The following is an 18,410-nucleotide window of genomic DNA, read 5'->3' as shown; positions in this document are numbered from 1 at the left end:
AGCCTTTGTGTCAGGTTCGATTTAAGAAGGGAGCCGGGGGGGGGGGGGGGGGGGGGGGGGGGGGGCAGCTCAGTCGGTTAAGCATCCGACTTCAGCTCAGGTCACGACCTCGTGGGTTGTGGGTTCGAGCCCTGCGTCAGGCTCTGTGCTGACAGCTCGGAGCCTGGAGCCTGCTTCGGATTGTGTTGTTCTCTCTGCCTCTCCCCACTCGTGCTCTCTCTCTTAAAAATAAACATTAAAAAAATTTTTTAAAGAAGGGAGCCTGGGGTTTCCTCCAAATCCCAACACTCACCCAGAATGACCATGTAAAAGAAAGACACTCGAAGCTCACTGTTGAGATCAGACACATATATACGTTCGTGTATTTTATATTTTTTTCTATATTAAAAGGAAAACCAATTTTTTACTAGTAAAATAAACTCCGAAGCTTAGAAACCAAAATTTAGGGCACCTGGGTGGCTCAGTCGGGTAAGCATCCAACTTCAGCTCAGGTCATGATCTCACAGTTGGTGAGTTCAAGCCCCACATCAGGCTCTGTGCTGACAGCTCAGAGCCTGGAGCCTGCTTTGGATTCTGTGTCTCCCTCTGCCCCCGCACCCCCCCACCCCAGGCTCATGCTCGCACTCTCTCTCTCTCTCAAAAGCAAATTTTTTTTTAATCAAAATTTAAGAGAAATTTCATGCTTTACATTTAAGGAAATACAGTGACTTCAATGTTTACTTTCTTCCCCCATTTGATACCTTTAAAATACTTGATGCAATGTCCTGCAAAATAACCTAAAACCCAAACTTAAATTATGGATAAAGTTACCATAATTGCTTACCACTACCGGGGATGCCCTCAAACAGAAAGTCCCCTTAGCTTTTCAAGTTAAAATAACCAATATCAAGGGTTCTTTTCTTTTTTTTTAAACTTTATTTTTGACAGAGAGAGAGGCAGAGAATGAGCAGGGGAGGGGCAGAGAGAGATGGAGACACAGACTTGGAAGCAGGCTCCAGGCTCCGAGTTGTCAGCACAGAGCCTGACTCAGGACTCGAACTCACAGACCGTGAGATCATGACCTGAGCTGAAGTTGGATGCTCAACCACCTGAGCCACCGAGGCGCCCCTCAAGGGTTCTTCTTTAAATGTTTGCAGTAGGAACTGTAATTATGAACTTGAACCACCTATGACACAGGGCACACTATTCACCCTATGAGTTGAGGGCAGAGCTGTGACACTGAAGCACAGATCCAAAGGATTAGCACAACCAGACACATACAAAATGCACTAGGAATGTGGACCAAGGCCTGGGTCACGACACGAGTGCCCAGCATCAACTGTGAGCACAGCGCCCGGCAAACGACAGGTATTTACCAAGTTCTCATTGAATAAACTACACCAAAACCACAGACCTTAATTTACTTACTCTCAGGTAAAACACACTCCCAAAATGCCCCAACCAGGATAAAAAGAAAAACCAAAAACATCCCAACGTATCCCACAGGTTGCTACACTTCTGAACAAGTTTTTCTCTACGTAACTACCCAACAACAAAGGATAAAATCAAAGAAAATGAAAAGGAAGTTATATTCTGCCACATTTAATTACTCTGTTAAACAGCAAATTGGCTTTTTTCACCTGTTATGCATATTTTTCTAAATCTTATGTTTTTAATGTATCGTCAAATTGCCTTACATACAGCACCCGGTGCTCATCCCAGTAAGTGTCCTCCTCCCCGCCCATCACCCCTTTTTCCCTCCCCTCCACCCCCCATGAGCCCTCACTTTGTTCATACTGTTTTTGCTGGTTGGCATTCTCTAAGAAAGCCATTCAACGTTCTTCCTCAAATTCCCTTTCCTTACAAGATGAAAGTAACAACAACTGTGCCTTCCCAGCAGGTCTCCCCAGCCTCCTGGAGCTGCATTCACACTCGGTGTTTTAAACCGGGGTGTGCAACACAGGAAGAAGGCCCAGTTCAGTGAGTCTCAAAAGGCGGTCCTGGGGCGCCTGGGGGGCTCAGCTGGGTAAGCGTCCGACTTCGGCTCAGGTCACGAACTCGCGGTCCGTGGGTTCGAGCCCGGCGTCGGGCCCTGTGCTGACAGCTCGGAGCCTGAGCCTGCTTCGGATTCCGTGTCTCCCCCTCTCTCTGCCCCTCCCCTGCTCTTTCACTCTGAAGATAAACATCAAAAAAGGTTTTAAAAAAAAGCCACGGTCCTGGACCAGCAGCACTAGCACCTGCTGGGAACTTGCCAGAAAGGCACTAGCATAGGGGCGGGGTGGGGCCCGACAGTCTGTTCTCAGTGGTGAACCCCACCCGGCCCCCCCCGGCCCCCACGAGATGCTGATGCTGTGGCTGGAGAACCACCTGTCCAGTTAATGAACATGGTCACTCGTACCCAGAAAGAGTACTCAGTTTTCTGCACTTTATGGAATGACATTTCTAAGGTCATTAATTTTTCATAAAGTTCAGTAAGGCATCATCTCGAATAACGGAGGAAAAGTGCTAGATGTGAAGCGTGGAGTCAGGCGGACAGCGTCCCGGCACCGCAACCCGTGCCGCACTGCGGAGGGTCCCTGCCTCTGTGTCACCGTCACGACAGAAGACACGGATGAGACCAGGAGAAGAACTGTGGGCTCCGTCACGTGGGAAGAAGGTCCATGTCACAGGGCTCTGCGTTTAAAAAGTCTCAGAACACCCAGCACCCCTGGTAGCCGGGGTGTCTGCCCTGGAGGAGCCGCCCACATGGTGACACAAATCTCCTCCGCTCCCAGACCCGCCCCGGGAACGTAACTGGGCGACCGCACAACAGTCTGTGCGGATCCTCGCATCGCGGTAGAAAAAAGTCTACACTTTCAAAACTCGGTGAGGCAAACGATGACCTATCATTTAGTTCTGTAAGTATTTTAAAACAAGCACTTTATCCCAAAGGCAAATTAAAACCCGTTTCCCTGATGCACACTCCTGTCGGGTCCCAGGCCCTCGGGCACTGTCGGCAGGGCAGGACGGCAACCTGCTGCTAAGCCTCATGTATCCCAGAAACCCCAACTGGCTTCCAACACCGTTCCTTCCAGGTAGTTTGAGAACAAATGTGTGGAGCCCATAAAACTCCCTCCACGGAAACGGGCTCGCGAACATTTGGGAAGCAGGGGGACAGCCACCTATACAACCAAATCGCGCCTCCTGCCTCGCGAGCCATCGAGCAATGTGTGCAGCCACAGGCAGAGTGGGGCCAAGGGCGGCCGGCAGCCCCAGGGCTCTGCTCCCCGGGCCTAGAGGTCAGAAGAACGAGACCGGACACCTCTGGGACCAGCAAGGGAAGCAGCGAGAAGAGCCCCTCCCCTCGGTGTCTCCAGCACGTACGGGAGGGGACCCCGTGCCCCAGCAGTGGGCGACTCGTTGCCCGCAGAGCAGACGGTGGGGTCAGGTGTACAACAGGGTCTCACTGAGAGTCCATCTCTAAAAAGCAGGCCCCATTCAGGAACTGAGAGCTTCAAAGAGCAGAAAAAACAGTGCCTCTGTGAGAAATGCATCCCAAACAGAATGCTGACCCCAGCAGTGACCCAGAAATGCACACTGTTAACAGCCGATCTCCTGCTGACACACCCGATCAAAACCAGAATGCCTCAGAACCAAATTCCTTTGACAACTTACATGTTATTGTTCAAAAGACTCCACGACGCAGGAGTGTACCTTTTGTTAAACACGTGGGAAATCTGTCTTTTAATCTCCTAAAGAAACACCTTATAACAAAGTCTTGAAACTGTCATCCTTCTATTTAAAACAACTTTTCTTCCTGTATTAATACCCGTGTGGGCTTAATACAATCACAGTTATCATTTGATTTTAAAAACTAATGTTATTTTTTTTTAACTAAAAATTAATTTTAAAGGATATGAACTAGTGCTAATGTTAAAAATAAGTAACGCCTGTCTAGAGTAAACAAGTGAATACGCTCGGGTGTTTTAATACGGAAGTTCCCACTTTCCACCACTAAGGCTTCCTCTGAACATGCCACAAAGTCAAAGATTTGCACAGATGTCTTCTGAAGGCATCCGCCCTCTCGGCCTCTGCACGGAAGGCCCTCGGTCATCCCTCAGCCTGTCCTGGGGGAGGAGGGCCCGCCGGGCACCACTGTCTTGGGGGAGGAGGGCCCGCTGGGCACCCGGTGGGGCTGCAGATAGTTACCCGGGGTTCCTTGGCTCACTCTCTCGAGAACTTCCTCCCTTCAGCTTCCTAACCAGCTTCTCACTGCTGCGTCTAATGGAAGCCCGGAGTTTGCTAAAGGAGCCACTGCGCTTTAAAGATCCAGTGCCGTCCTGAAAGAAATGTGAACAAATGTGAAACCGCAGACGGTCCTCCGCCGACCTCCCAAGAGGCAGAGCTGCATGAAAACAAGAATTCACGTCACGGCTGACCTACTTGTCTGTGATGCTGGCAATGCGACTGCTACAGAAATTACCAACTTGCCATGCATATAAACACACTTGAAACAGAACTCGATCCATTTTAAATCTCATTAAAGATAATCCAATGATCATGAGAACATTTGAACATTAAGAAGTACATCCAAACAAAAAAAACATCCCCCCAAATTTTACTGCTGTTTCAAAACAAACGGTAACCACACACAGAAAAAGTCTTAAGAAAATGAAGGCTGCTTCTTGGAAGATCACCAAAATCAAATTCCACGTTTAATAAAAACAGAAGCATCTGGGCCACGTAACAGTACTGGACCCCAAACGCTGAGCTGACAGAGACAACTTCTTTTTAACAATTCCATGTAAATACAATACTTAGGTATACTGCTTGTTTAGTAAATTTTATAATTTTGTAAAAATTCTCATGTCTTTATTTATTTATAAGTCCCCCCTCCCCGACCCTCCACCAAGGTGGGGCTCAAACTCAAGACCCCAAGATTGAGAGTCGCATGGTCTTCTGACTGAGCCAGCCAGGCGCCCCTTCAGTGAGTTTTTAAGAAGTTTTATTAAATGTTGGATTATAAGTGAGGTTGGAAAATGAAATAAAATGTTCATTCCGTACAAAAACTAAAAACCCTCAAACACCTTGTGGGAAGTAAAAGACTGCCCAGCTTTCATCACAATGGACTCAGACATTAATAAGTGAAACATTTGGCAGTTATCTGGATATGAAAATGAAGAACAGAGAGTAAAAAAATTGTCTGTAGCAACTTTTATTCTCAGAACGAATGACTTAGTAAGATTAACAGTAGCCCCATTCCCTCAAGAAGCCACACAATGCCGCATTCCATGGAAAAAGTGAAAAGTCCCACTAAGCAGACAGACACGAAGACACAGGTCAGTTGGAGTGAGTTTATTAGAAGTTAGAAAGACACAAATACACAAATCACTGACCACTGAAGGGTTAGTGGAGAAGAGCCAAACTGCTAAAATTTCACAGAGACGACACAGCAAATGCTACTTGAGCGAGATCCTAAGGGGAGAGCCCGGGGCCCGGGGGGCCTCGCCAGGTCTCGGAGTGCGACGGGGGCGGCACATGCCCTACTCTTACAGCCTAGCTAGCGTCCACGGTCACTGTCATGCCACTGCATCAACACCTGCGGGTACTTCTAACTACCTTTTATCAAAGTGAACAGCTAATCGCTCTTAATTTTTAAACTCATGTATCACACGGTAAATGGTTTTTATTAACACAGTTTATATTACTAAGTACATATCTGGCAAAGCTACATGTATACAGAGATAAGGAACCCCCCGAAAGGACAGCAGCACCGAAAGGGATGGCCAGTCACAGAGAGGTGGAGCTCTGACAAGAATCCTAGGGGATTGCTACACACAGCAGTCAGCACTGGAGAGGGAAGTAAAGCCGGAGGAGCCGCCCGTCATGCAGGAGACAGTGTGAGCGTCACAGAGGGCAGCTAGGCCTGTCAGACAGAAACGGAGAGAGAGCCCAGTGAAACCGCTGTGAGCAGAGAGCCACCCCCACGAGCGCAGCGCGGCTCACAGTATTTCTAGGTCACGGATCTCAGCAGTGCTCTGAATCGCTTCAGTATCTGGGATTACCTTCTGCCTGCTCCTATCAGCCGGGCACAAAGAGGCACCGGGCCACACGTTATCGGTCACATACCTTATTAAGACTAGTTACTCCTGCCATCAAAATTAAATTCCAGTTTCAGAGCATGGCTTGGCACTGTGCTAGAAATCTCCATGGTACTTACTGTAACGAGGTTTTCCGGCAACTGTCCATAAAGGAGATCCCACAATGAAATGACTTGACAGTCACCGGAAAAAGAGGCTACACACGGGAATGGCACGTTCGTGATCTTTAACTTCGTCGGAAATCCTTCTGCATCCCTAGACTATAAAGTTCTCTCTGAAATCAGGGAGGACTTTCCCTTGAAAGCACTAACAGTTTAGACATTTCAGAAACTTTAAGAAACCACGGACTTTAAGAATCTTCAGCACATTTTAAACATGCAGTCGGTAATCCAAAATAAAATTAGTTATGGAAAATGGATTCCACAGGCAGCAATGCATCCTGGGTCTCAGCAGACTGGAAACCCAACGGTCTTGTACCGAAGCCCCAGACAGCGGGGACCTGAGCCCCTGCCCGCTCTGACTCACCATGGGACGCTGAGCAAGTCATTTAACCAGCCCGAGCTTCATTTTTCTCATCTTTAAAATGGAAAAATAAAATTTGTTACCAACTCCCCACGAATGCTGGGAGGACAAGAAAACATAAGTTCTTGTTGGTCTTTCAGAAAAAGGACATTAAAACGTTAACTCCACAAACCGTACACCTGCTGTTCAACCCCCAACTCATCGCTACGCTCCAGCAGTGTTACTGGCAGCGCTCCCGGACCAGACCCTCCGCAGACCGCGGGAGAAGGACTTCACGGTGAACATCCCCCTCCCCCACAGGCCCACAGGACCCAGGTTCCGGAAGCAGCCCCCCGCTGGGGAAGGGGCGCTGAGGCAGGCTGCCCACCCTCCCCTCGTCATCCAGAACCAGCGGGAAGTGCGGTGGGAACCCGCCCCAACCCCGGTGGGCTTCTATTCAGGGGGCCTCTACTACTTTCCACTGACCGCCATGAAAGCGTATTTACGTCAAAAAAGTGGGTTTCTGAACAGAAGTGTATAGCGCATTGGCTGAGAAACACAGGGCAGTAGTTATTAAGTACAGATTTCAGGTGATTTGCTATTTTTTGTTACATTCTAGTTGTGTTCCTAATATAACTTTTAAAAGTAAAAAGCCTATTTCTAATTAACAGCATGTACTGTCCCATTCCTCATAATCTCAGGCAAGACTTCAGTAGATCAGAAGCTCTCACGAGCACTAACACAGGGAGGTGGGCGGGCTCCCCCTGAAGGAGGCTGCAGGGCACTGGCAGCGCGAATCGAGACAGAGCGCAGAAGACTGACTTGGGGGCCCTGGGTCCTCATGTGAGGTCTCCTGGGGCCCTTGTGGCATGGCTGCAGATACGACTGCTTAGTAACCAGGCAGCCCAGGGACTCCCGTGTATCTGAAGGGAACCAGCCCTCAGTGAACACAAAGCCGTGTGGACAGAAGGTAAAGGGAATCCGATGTATCAGGAAGCATTCCTGTGCACACAGCATCTGCATTTTTAGCAGGACCATAAGAGAGAACTCGGGCTTCTCTTGACAATGCTTTTCAGATCTGTACACTTTGTACAAAAATAAGTTTGAGGAAGTCACATTTTTCAAGCACTTTAATCACAATCTTTATGGTACGTACCTAAAAGAACAGAACTGCACTTCCCTAAGAATTTGACCCAAAAATTTCCTATGAATTGTTACAATATATCCAGTAACCTTACTTTTCTTGCATTTTAATAGCACAGAATTCAGTCCTGTGCTGAGACCCAGACTCTCACTATCTGCAGGGAGCAACTATGCCTAGTGTGCCTGATCTCGGACTAGCTGCCCTCTGTTTTAGACGTTACTTCTGAGTGCGGAGAATGAGGACACGTACTCAGTCTGGCATAAGCGGCTCTGATCACGGAACCGGGCAGCCAGGCCTACGCCCGCCATCCTCCCCACTAGACTAGCACTTGCCCGACAGAGCGACACGATGCTTTTTCCTAAGGCAGCGGTTTTTAAACTTTTTTAAGAGCACTGAAACCGTTTTTTCAAAGACTTACAAACTCTAATGCGGAACGCCAACATAAAATCTAGGTGGCATTTTCTCATTATAAATGTAAAACAGGTTCTTGGGATGATAAAATAAGCCAGGAAAACCCTGAAGCCACCAACAGAAACTCACGATTTGTGGCGTGAAATTACAGAGGACAGGCCTAGCCCTGACACCCACCTCGACTCCCAACTCGTTTCTAGTTTATCTGGACTGCGTAACACTAGAAACTCTTGCGGCACACCGGTTAGCGCTTGCAGGTGGCAACGGTCCTTAAACCCGTTGTCATCTGGGGGAACTCCGCACTCATACACAGAGGGCAAGAGACACTTGTTCTCACACCTGGACAACGACTAACGTGGGGACTGCAGTCTACCAGCTTCTCACTGGAAGCTGACACTTAAACCGGGCTCCTTTGGTTGCACAAAACTACCCCTCAACCAGGCTGACTCAAAAAAAATGCAAGGGTGCATACTGCCTTTTATCAGGTCTCTTCTTAAAGCAGAACAAGGATGCTTTGAAAATGAAACTTCGACCATGTATCAGGACAGCTCAGTACCACCACCTCAGAAGCTGAGAGCTATGGCTTTCCCTCAAAGGTGAGGGCGGACTGAATGTGAGCAGGGGCCTCGGGGGCCCAGCGGTGTTCACGCCAACCTGGGCGGCTCCCCGCCTGGTAAACCTGGGCAGTTCTCAAGTCGCCACTGTTTGAGCTGAGACTCTGAAAAAAGGGATCCTTCTGCTGCTCAAAGTGAGTTTTAGGAAGGACTTAAGATCTGGAATCTAGATTCTCTCAGCCAATGGACCCCACAGCCAATCGATGAGCCCTGTGATGGATCCTGTCAAAGATGCAGAGCTCCTAGTGTCTAATGTCAAGTAAAAAGGGGTCCAAAGCCTGGCGTGTGAGCGCCCTAAGTGAGAGCATGTCCAAAGTGAGACGGGAAATGTGAAATGGAAAGAGGGCCAAGCGTGTGCTCCAGAGGAGTGACTGTTGTGCCCACGGCCTCTGGGACCCCGCAGCAGGCCTGACTAGCTGCCTACCAGCCCTCCACCCTGGATGGGAAGCGCCTCTCCCTCATCCCTGAGTCTCAGTCTTGAAGACGTAACACAACTCCACGTTGTCAATAACTTTATGATAGGATTTCACAGGAAGGTTGACCTAGAAATACTGTCTCAAGAAACAGCTCCTCCAGAACTTCATTCGAGAATATCAAATCTGCACCCTGGCTTCCAAAGGCCGGAGAAGGGACGTGGCCCTCTACACAGGCATGCAGGACGACAGGAACCATGGGGAGAGTACAGTACACAGTGTGGCCAGATGTGGGCAAGAGGAGGGCCTGCGCCATCGTCGTTTTGTTTGGACTACAGCCCGACAGGGGGATGGTCAAAGCGGATGCTGATTGGTTGTCTTGGCACAGGAAAACCCAAAGCGAGGCAGCTGCCAGATAAAGACGGTCAAAAGATGTTCTCTCTGAAACTCTGACCCCTAACATTACGTACAAAGTGTCTGCTTAGAATGCTAATCCTTACCAAACCGCTACAGCTGTAGAAAAATCCCAAATAAATACACTCAAAAAGATGGAGTATAGAAAAACCCGAAACTACTATTTGGCAAAACATCTGCACCATATCAGCTAATCAAACTGGACCACAACTTCAAAAAATAATAATGATAAAAATATCGAGAGTGCACCTGGATGCGTTAAAGCTAATCCTGCTTTCAGTCCTCTCTGATAAAAGCAAAATCCCACAGATACCAGCTCAATAGACAAAAATATTACTCACGTGTGACCAAAATACACTAGAAAAAAAATGTTCAGAAGGCCACACGCTCTTCGGCAACCACTGGGTAAACAGCAGTGGTAAGAACATCCATAAAGGCAAAGTCATGAAACCCAGAGGCAGAGCCCGGAGGGATAGGTCCCAAACACAGGCACGAGTTCTGCAGTTCTGCGTCCGAGAACCTCTGGCAGATGACAGTGGAGAGAGATGAGCCCCTGGACCCCCAGGGGAAACATGATATTCAGCACTGAGGTGGGACACGAACAGCAGCCATCCCAACCTGTTCTTTCCTAGAGACAAGTTCTACTTGACATCATCATCTCCCTTGAAGGAATCTGAATTACTTCTAACAAAATCGACAGCAGCCTGGTCAGTGAAATTAGGAGCGCTGGAGTTAGCGATGAAAATGGGTTAAGTTAACAAAGCGAGTTAGTTATCTGCCACGCTAATCCTAATATTAAAATAAATCCAGGTTATGGATTATGCTTTAAATAACCAGGACACTCAATCAGCATTTAAGTGCTCAAAGTTAAGCCAAACAGCTTTCATGGGTTCCTATGGAGAAGAAAATTACCACTTCAAACAAATAACAGACTTCATCATTAGCAGAAGGTAAAAACTTACAGAAATCTTAATTTTGTACGTAATTTGAGAACAGGAAAGTGTCTGGCACATAAGACAAGAGGAAAGTGCTGGCAGGCACCCCTGCAGGACACTGGCCCAGGCCGCGGCCGGGGGACGCGGGGACAGAGCGCCTGGCCGAGCATGCCGGCGGCTGTGTACTGTACTTACCCCGTTCCACTCTACGCTCATACTCACTTCCTCCCCTCCGTCAGGGCCGCTCTCGTACTTGACCACGTCCACGTTCAGGCTCTCCCGGCTTCTCCGCTTCTCCATGTTCTCAGGGTCATTCAGCACTTCAGCTACTCTCTGTTTGTGAACATTGTCAAGACCCTGTGAGCCAGGCAAGGGGGAAAGGGTTTGATCCATTAGAACTTAAGTTTCGTTAAGGATTTCTAAGATAGTTAAGTTTCACTAAGGAAAAGAAAAACAAAACAGCTCTTAAACACTGGAAAGAAAAACTCAGAGCAGTGATTCTCAGGAACGTACGCCTAACACTTAGGCATTCCACTCGGTTAGTTTTACCTCGAATTTTAAAAAACAATAGGGGCGCCTGGGTGGCTCAGTTGGTTAAGCATCTGAGTTCAGCTCAGGTCATGATCTCGCAATTCGTGAGTTCAAGCCCCATATCCGGCTCTGTGCGGACAGCTCAGAGCCTGGAGCCTGCTTCGGATTCTCTGTCTCCCTCTCTCTCTCTCTCTGCCCCTTCCCTGCTCGTGCCCTGTTTCTCTGCCTCTCAAAAATAAATAAACATTAAAAAAAAAAAAACCTTTTAAATAAAAAAATAAAAATAAAAAGCAACAAACATTGGACTCCAGCAAGCAAACTGCACACTTGAAGTATTTACAAGGAAATGAACTGACACATACAAACCTGAAACGCCCTCCCCAAGAAAGGACCTGTGGATGGGCAGTTGGGACAGATGTGCCGAAGAGCAAGGACACGTTCAAGACAGAACCTAGGAGGCAGGTACACGAGTGCGGAACCCTCTCAACTTCTCCGTCTGCAAAGTGTCATCAGACATTGCCGGGACAACACCCAGATGGCCCCAGTGTCAGGGCGGGAGGGCAGCAGCAAGCTCACTTCACTTCACTGCGGCAGGGACGGCCTCCCCCACACTTGAGCTAACACCTCGCTGCACTCAACACGGCACAGACTGTTCTCCGGGTGCGTTTCAGTTCTAACGATCTGTACTCTAAATGGGGTTTCAACCCCAACAGCTCGTGCAAATACTGTGCTGACTCCCACAGGGTCTTCCTCAAAAGGTACAAATCTCAGACAGATGATGTACTGATGTGACTTCACGGTAAAGCGGACGTGCCCCCTCACCAGGCAGGAGGAGACCTTTCTCAGTAAAGCACTGACAATCCCCTTCTTTAAGCTTCTACAACTCCTGATCCCCAGACTCCGCTCAGTTGATAAACATCATCCTGGTACTTTAAAACAAAGCCTGGATTGTTGGCACTAATCCTGATGACAGGTCATAGAAGTCTAGAGCTGGGATGAGCATCAAGGCGGTGGAAGCCACCTGCCATCCCCAGGGGTGGCAAACGTGGGCACTGTGCCCGAATGCCATGCAGCCCCACACAGCCAGACCCCCACCAGGCCTCCCAACACCTCCAGGCGCTCTCCCCTGTGCATGCCAAGCTCCCAAGCAGCCTTTCAGAGTCAGAAGACCCAGGAAGTATGGCCAGACTTAAGAAAGGGGCTCCTCCAGGGGCACAGGCTGGGACACATCATTGGTACCAACTCTGCCCGGGTTTTCTCTCCTCAGTCCGCACAGATTTTGTTCAGAAAAAGAATTCTAAGGTACACACGGGTCACTTTAACCCCAGACAAAAAGCGCAATAAACCAGCAAGCACATCATCGCCTACATATGTACCATTCAAGAGGGAAAAACTTGGGGCGACCGGGTGGCTCGGGTGGTTAAGCGGCCAACTCTCTTTCCACTCAGGTCATGATCTCATGGTTTGTGAGTTTGAGCCCCACATTGGGCTCCGTGCTGACAGCGCGGAGCCTGCTTGAGACTCTCTCTCCCTGTCTCTCTCTCAAAAATAAAATAAACTTAAAAAAGAGGCGGGGGGTGGAGGGAAAAACTCACACCTGCCTCTCCAGTCCTAAAGAGATATAAGACAAAACCAAACGTGCCATCTTTACATACATTTTTATATATTTACACAGACACATACACACGCTCATGTGTGCCCACAAGGTAACACAAAAACACACACACACACACACAGGGTTAACACACTTACTCATTACTCTGAAAGCTGCTCGTTAAAGGGCACGAAGGGCACCCCTCCCTCCATCTCCTCACAGCGTTATTTCACCTGACTAAACGCCTCAGTAGATGAAGGAAAACGCTCCGATGATCCCATGTTCACCTTCTTGCGAAGCCACCACGCTGCTGTCCATGGTGGCTGCGCCGCCTCACGTCCCCACCAGAAGCGCATGGGGGCTCCAGCTTCTACATCTTTCCCTCGACACCTGTTCCATTCTGTGTCACACTCGAGCCGTCCCCATGGGGGTGAAGCAGGGTGGTGGGTGACGATGGGGAGCACTTCACCCGCCCGCGCCCGTGGGCATCTGTGCACCATCTCTGGAGAAATGTCTGCTCAGCTCCTCCCCCTCTGCTCATTCTTTAACTGGGAAATCCTCCTGTCTCTATACATTCTGGACACTAGAGCATCATCAGATGTGATGTGCAAACACTTCCACCCATTCTGTGGGTATCTTCGCTATCTGAACAGTGTCCTTGAGTGCACACACGTTTCTAATTCTGGTGAATCTAACCGATCGAGGTTTCCATTTGCTGCTTGTGCTTTCGGTGTCATGGTTATGGTCTGTTTTTTTTTTGTTTTTTTTTTTTTCAACGTTTATTTATTTTTGGGACAGAGAGAGACAGAGCATGAACGGGGGAGGGGCAGAGAGAGAGGGAGACACAGAATCGGAAACAGGCTCCAGGCTCCGAGCCATCAGCCCAGAGCCTGACGTGGGGCTCGAACTCACGGACCGCGAGATCGTGACCTGGCTGACGTCGGACACTTAACCGACTGCGCCACCCAGGCGCCCCTGTTTTTTTTTTTTTTAAGTAGGCTTCACACCCAGCACGGAGCCCAACGTGGGGCTTCAACTCCAGATCCTGAGACCAACGCCTGGTTCGAGTTCAGGGACTTAACCCACGGAGCCACCCAGGCGTCCCTATAGTTACGACCTTTTAAATAATATAGTTTTGGGGCGCCTGGGTGGCGCAGTCGGTTAAGCGTCCAACTTCAGCCAGGTCACAATCTCGCGGTCCGTGAGTTCGAGCCCCGCGTCGGGTCTGGGCTGATGGCTCAGAGCCTGGAGCCTGTTTCCGATTCTGTGTCTCCCTCTCTCTCTGCCCCTCCCCCGTTCATGCTCTGTCTCTCTCTGTCCCAAAAATAAATAAACGTTGAAAAAAAAAATTTTTTTTAAAAATAGTAATAATATAGTTTCGTTTGTACAAACTAAAATATTAAATATTTTCTAAGTCAAGCTTTTGATAAGTCATATTAAAAAAGACTCATTCGGGGCGTCTGGGTGGCTCAGTCGGTTGAGCGTCCGACTTCAGCTCAGGTCGTGATCTCACTGCTCATGAGTTCGAGCCCCGCGTCGGGCTCTGTGCTGACGGCTCAGAGCCTGAAGCCTGCTTCTGATTGTGTGTCTCCTTCTCTCTGCCCCTCTCCCACTCACTCACACTCCGTTTCTTCCTCTCAAAAATAAATAAATATTAAAAAAAAAAAAAAAGACTCATTCAACCCATTCAATTAAAGTTCTAAGCGGTGAGGGGCGTCTAGGGTGGCTCAGTTGGTTAAGCATCCAACTTCGGCTCGGGTCACGATCTCACAGTTCTTGGGTTCAAGCCCCACATCAGGCTCTGTGCTGACAGCATGGAGCCTGCTTGGTATTCTCTGTCCCCCTCTCTCTCGGCCCCTCCCCTCTCATGCGCGCGCGCGCGCTCTCTCTCTCTCTCAAAATAAATACATAAATAAACTTTAAAAAAATATCTTGGGGCACCTGAGTGGCTCAGTCAGTTAAGTGTCTGACTTTGGCTCAGGTCATGATCTCACAGTTCTTGGGTTCAAGCCCCACATCAGGCTCTGTGCTGACAGCTTAGAGCCTGGAGCCTGCTTCAGATTCTGTTGTCTCCCTCTCTCTCTGCCCCTCCCCACCTCACACTCTGTTTCTTTCTCTCAAAAATAAATATTAAAAACACTCACGCTCTGTCTCTCTCATTCTTAAAAAATAAACATTAAAAAAAAAAGTTTTTTTAATTACAAAACAAAAAAACACCTCTAACAGGCGAGTTAAAAATAGGAGGCATGTCACTGACCTGTTTACGGGACCTCATGGCTGCTTCTTCCAATGTTTCCGCAGCTTCAAATTTGCCTTGTCGTCTATAAAGTGCCCCGAGGTTTTTCAAAGTAGTTGTAACAGTCGGACTGTAGGAAAGCCCAGGATACACAGAGTATTAAATACAAGTTTCAGAACTGTCAACAACACATAATCTAAAGGACTAAAAGACACGTTCGTGAGAAACACTTAAGTTTCTACAGTATTTTCTCAAGCAGCAAAATTCTAAAACAGTTCTTCTATCCCAAGGATCCCCTGCCTACCAGTGCTGTGTGAGAGAGTGAGGCGACTCCGACCCTTGCGGTAGACTCTCTGAGGGGCCAGGGCACGCTGCACTGAGCCCTGTGGCCGCTGGGACACGCCCGTGTGCTTTCCAGGCTGTGGCTGTCCCCAGGCCCTCTGGCAACAGAAACAGCTGTGCTGGGTGTGGCTAGTAGCCATCATGCCTCCCCTGGGGGCTGAGCTTATTCTGCGCTGGGCAGTAAAGAGGACACGGCATTCCTAATGTTGCTGTTCACGGTCTCCCTCCTCTCCACACAGAGGGAGACGGAATGAGCACATGGGAGCCAGAAAGAGTGCGACGTGTGTGAAGAAGAGTGGGTCTCTGCCCATAACCACAGTCTTACTAAGAAACTAGAAATAAACCTAGTTCCTTTCAGCATATGTAAGTACTTCAAGAGACTTCTTTCTTATTAACAATAATAGGCGCTTAAGGTACAGAAACAAAGAAACAGTGCCTGAAGGGCTGTGTAGATTAAGCATCCCATGCTTGATTTTGGCTCAGGTCACTGATCTCATGGTTCGTGAGTTCAAGCCACACATCAGGCTCTGTGCTGACAGCATGGAGCCTGCTTGGGATTCTTTCTTTCTCTCTCTTTCTCTCTCTGCCCCCGTCCCAAGGCACATGCTCTAGCACTCTCTCCCCGTCTCTCTAAATAAATGAACATTTAAAACACAAAATTACAGGTTTTTGGATGGGAATTTGAAACAACAGGGGACTGTGCAGGCACACCATCTTACGGAACTTTACGTGTTCGGTCATTTACAAGCTGCCCTTAAAGCACTAGCACCTTCCAAGTAGTTCTATTTCTCTAGGTAAAAAGACATACCTATCAACTTTGCAGGCTTTGTACCAGCCGCCATATTCTCCAAAAGATGTCCCATCCTTTTGCTTTCCCTAAATTATAACAAATGAGTAATTATTTTTAAAGCAACGTATTCAATTCAGAAAATCTCTCAAAACATCGTGTTCTTACTTTGCATTCTTCTCTTTCTTCAGCGTGCATCCAAATGGGTTTATTTTCATCTAGGGGAGAAAACATAACATACTATGAAATCGAAGCACGGGAGAGCCCACTGAGGGGAGGCTGCCAGGTTTCAGTGACCGTAGAAACTGGAGAATCAGACGTAACTGCAGAGGTTGGCGGCTGTCTACCGAACCTGACGAATGCTGAGGCTCCTACAATGAAACTTTAGTGCTAGAATCTTCACGTAACACTGGGGAGTATTCAGAATTTGACAAAGCTAGCATTAAACAAAAGTCCAAGAAAAAGGAGTAAGATGCTTGGAGAGAACCTGGCAAAAGATGCGAGATACTCCCTTACGGTCTTAACCTTCCGGAACCTATACCAGGCCACTCCATCCAGCGCTTCTAGACAACCAGCGTGTCCACACCACACCACACCACACCACGGAGGGTAAGCAGTCTGAAAAGTGACATTTAGGAGAATATTTTTATGACATGAAAAATGTTTAGGGTACAAGTCTGAAGAAAAGTAAGCAGTATTTGTGATTATATGTAAAGCATGGTTTTAATCGTGTAAATCAATCGGCACAGAAAGAAGGAAAACACTTGAAATCATGGGTGACCTTCACCTTCTGTGTCTGCACGCAGGAACCTTTCAAGGACCGGCTTCAGGCTCCCGAGGAAGAAACCTATGCTCACACCAGGTCACCCGCTCACTAACCACCTACCCTGGCCCAAGTCACTTAGTCTACAGTGTCCTCACTCCTAAAATGGATTAAGGTTTGATCCAGTTCACAGGAATGTTCAGAAAATGAAACGAGATCACACACCGAGACTGCCTGACAGAACTATGATTGTTACTTGGCATGTCACAGGACACTAAAGCCTATTTTAAATACTGGTCTTGAGAGAGTGAACAGTATGTGAGGCTGCACTGTGGGTGCAGGATTAGCCATATCTAACTGAACTATTCCGAACTATTCTGTTGCTGGAATAGCCAACTACACACCAGCTAATAGAGCACGACTCCCAGACGACACAACAGGTCGCACATGTCAGTATGTGCACCGCGAGCAGCAGGTCCCTGGGAGACTGGAGGTCACACATCGATGGCCACAGGACACACATATCTTGCCCAAAAAGAAATGCCTTCTGTCCTACGCTTTAACATGTGCATGGAAGGCAAATCCAAATACAGGAACACTGCTTTTTTAACTGGAACCCAATTAGCTGTGGACTTTATACTACTGTTTTTAGCAAAATGAAGCTAGCAAGTCATAAGGAAACAAATATTCCCCAAGAACAGAATTTTGCAAAAGCAGCATTAAGGAAAGGACCTGAAATCACTACAAAGTCCAGACAGCCTCCGCAGTTAGGTGAGGATATGGAAGCCCCTGTGAACTGTACGACTCTGGGGAGGCACTTGCTGTCCCGTCCTGTGTCAACTGCAAACAAAATCCACGCTCAGAATGGTGAGCCTGGGGCATTCCCAGATTCTCAGAGTAAAAGAGATTTACTGCTTCACTTACTAACGGGAGGAAAATAGTATTAATACGCTTCAAAGATCTTTCAAGAGTGGTTTCTAGGAACTCTCTATAAAAGAAAGTATTTATTGGGGTGCCTGGGTGGCTCAGTTAGTTCAGCATCCAACTTTGGCTCAGGTCACAATCTCATGGTTCATGAGTTCAAGCCCTGCATTGGGCTCTCTGCTGTCGGCACAGAGCCTGCTTCAGATCCTCTGATTCCCTCCCCCCCGCCCCTCCCCGACTCGTTCTCTCTCTAAATAAATAAAAAAAACATAAAAAATAAAGGATAAAGAAAACACTTATTAACCAAAACCTCTTTCCCTATGCATTATGAGGTTTCCTGCACACCAGTAACAACTGTCCTCATTCCAAATGCTTTATGTAACACCTTATGTAACATACAAATACTGTTTTATTGAGCAATTTAAATCCTACAAAATATTTGTTCCAAAACTGTGTATTAAGTACCTATGATACTTTAAGGAATATGGAGACAGGCCTCGGCTCTTTAAGGCAGTCTAATAATAATCCAGTGGGCCTGGGATGGGGTTGACAACTTGCACTTCTGTCTGACAGGTCACAAGTGGTGCTGATGCCACTGATCCCTGCTGGCACTTTGAGAACCAGGATGACAGGACAATCCCAGAACCGTTGATGTCTCCAGAGAGACTTTCTGGAGTTAATGCTCTGAACTGTGCATGAAGCCAGGCTGGACTCTGGAGAGGGCAATGAGGCAAGATGTGGG

At 48.0% G+C, this 18,410-nt stretch overlaps 1 protein-coding gene across 12 annotated transcripts in view; it reads right to left on the bottom strand.

The window, feature by feature from the left end:
* KLC1 (kinesin light chain 1) overlaps positions 1 to 18,410 on the bottom strand; it is a 49,644-nt gene that overhangs the window by 7,067 nt on the left and 24,167 nt on the right. For 3 of the 12 annotated variants that reach the window (XM_030320091.1, XM_030320090.1, XM_030320094.1), the window contains 5 exons: positions 16,150 to 16,199; positions 16,003 to 16,070; positions 14,874 to 14,982; positions 10,687 to 10,848; positions 4,168 to 4,298 (listed from right to left, as the gene is read on the bottom strand). In XM_030320091.1, coding sequence (XP_030175951.1) covers positions 4,168 to 4,298; positions 10,687 to 10,848; positions 14,874 to 14,982; positions 16,003 to 16,070; positions 16,150 to 16,199 — 520 coding nt within the window. Of the gene's footprint in view, positions 1 to 4,167; positions 4,299 to 5,123; positions 5,885 to 6,584; positions 6,636 to 10,686; positions 10,849 to 14,873; positions 14,983 to 16,002; positions 16,071 to 16,149; positions 16,200 to 18,410 lie in introns of those variants that run through there. The other 9 variants (XM_030320098.1, XM_030320101.1, XM_030320100.1 and 6 more) reach the window with 7 other exon arrangements.

Source organism: Lynx canadensis, chromosome B3 (assembly GCF_007474595.2).
Source record: "Lynx canadensis isolate LIC74 chromosome B3, mLynCan4.pri.v2, whole genome shotgun sequence".
In the NCBI taxonomy this organism is placed as follows: Eukaryota; Metazoa; Chordata; class Mammalia; order Carnivora; family Felidae; genus Lynx; species Lynx canadensis.
Note: the sequence above shows the minus strand (reverse complement) of the source record. Positions and strands in the feature narration are given on the sequence as shown.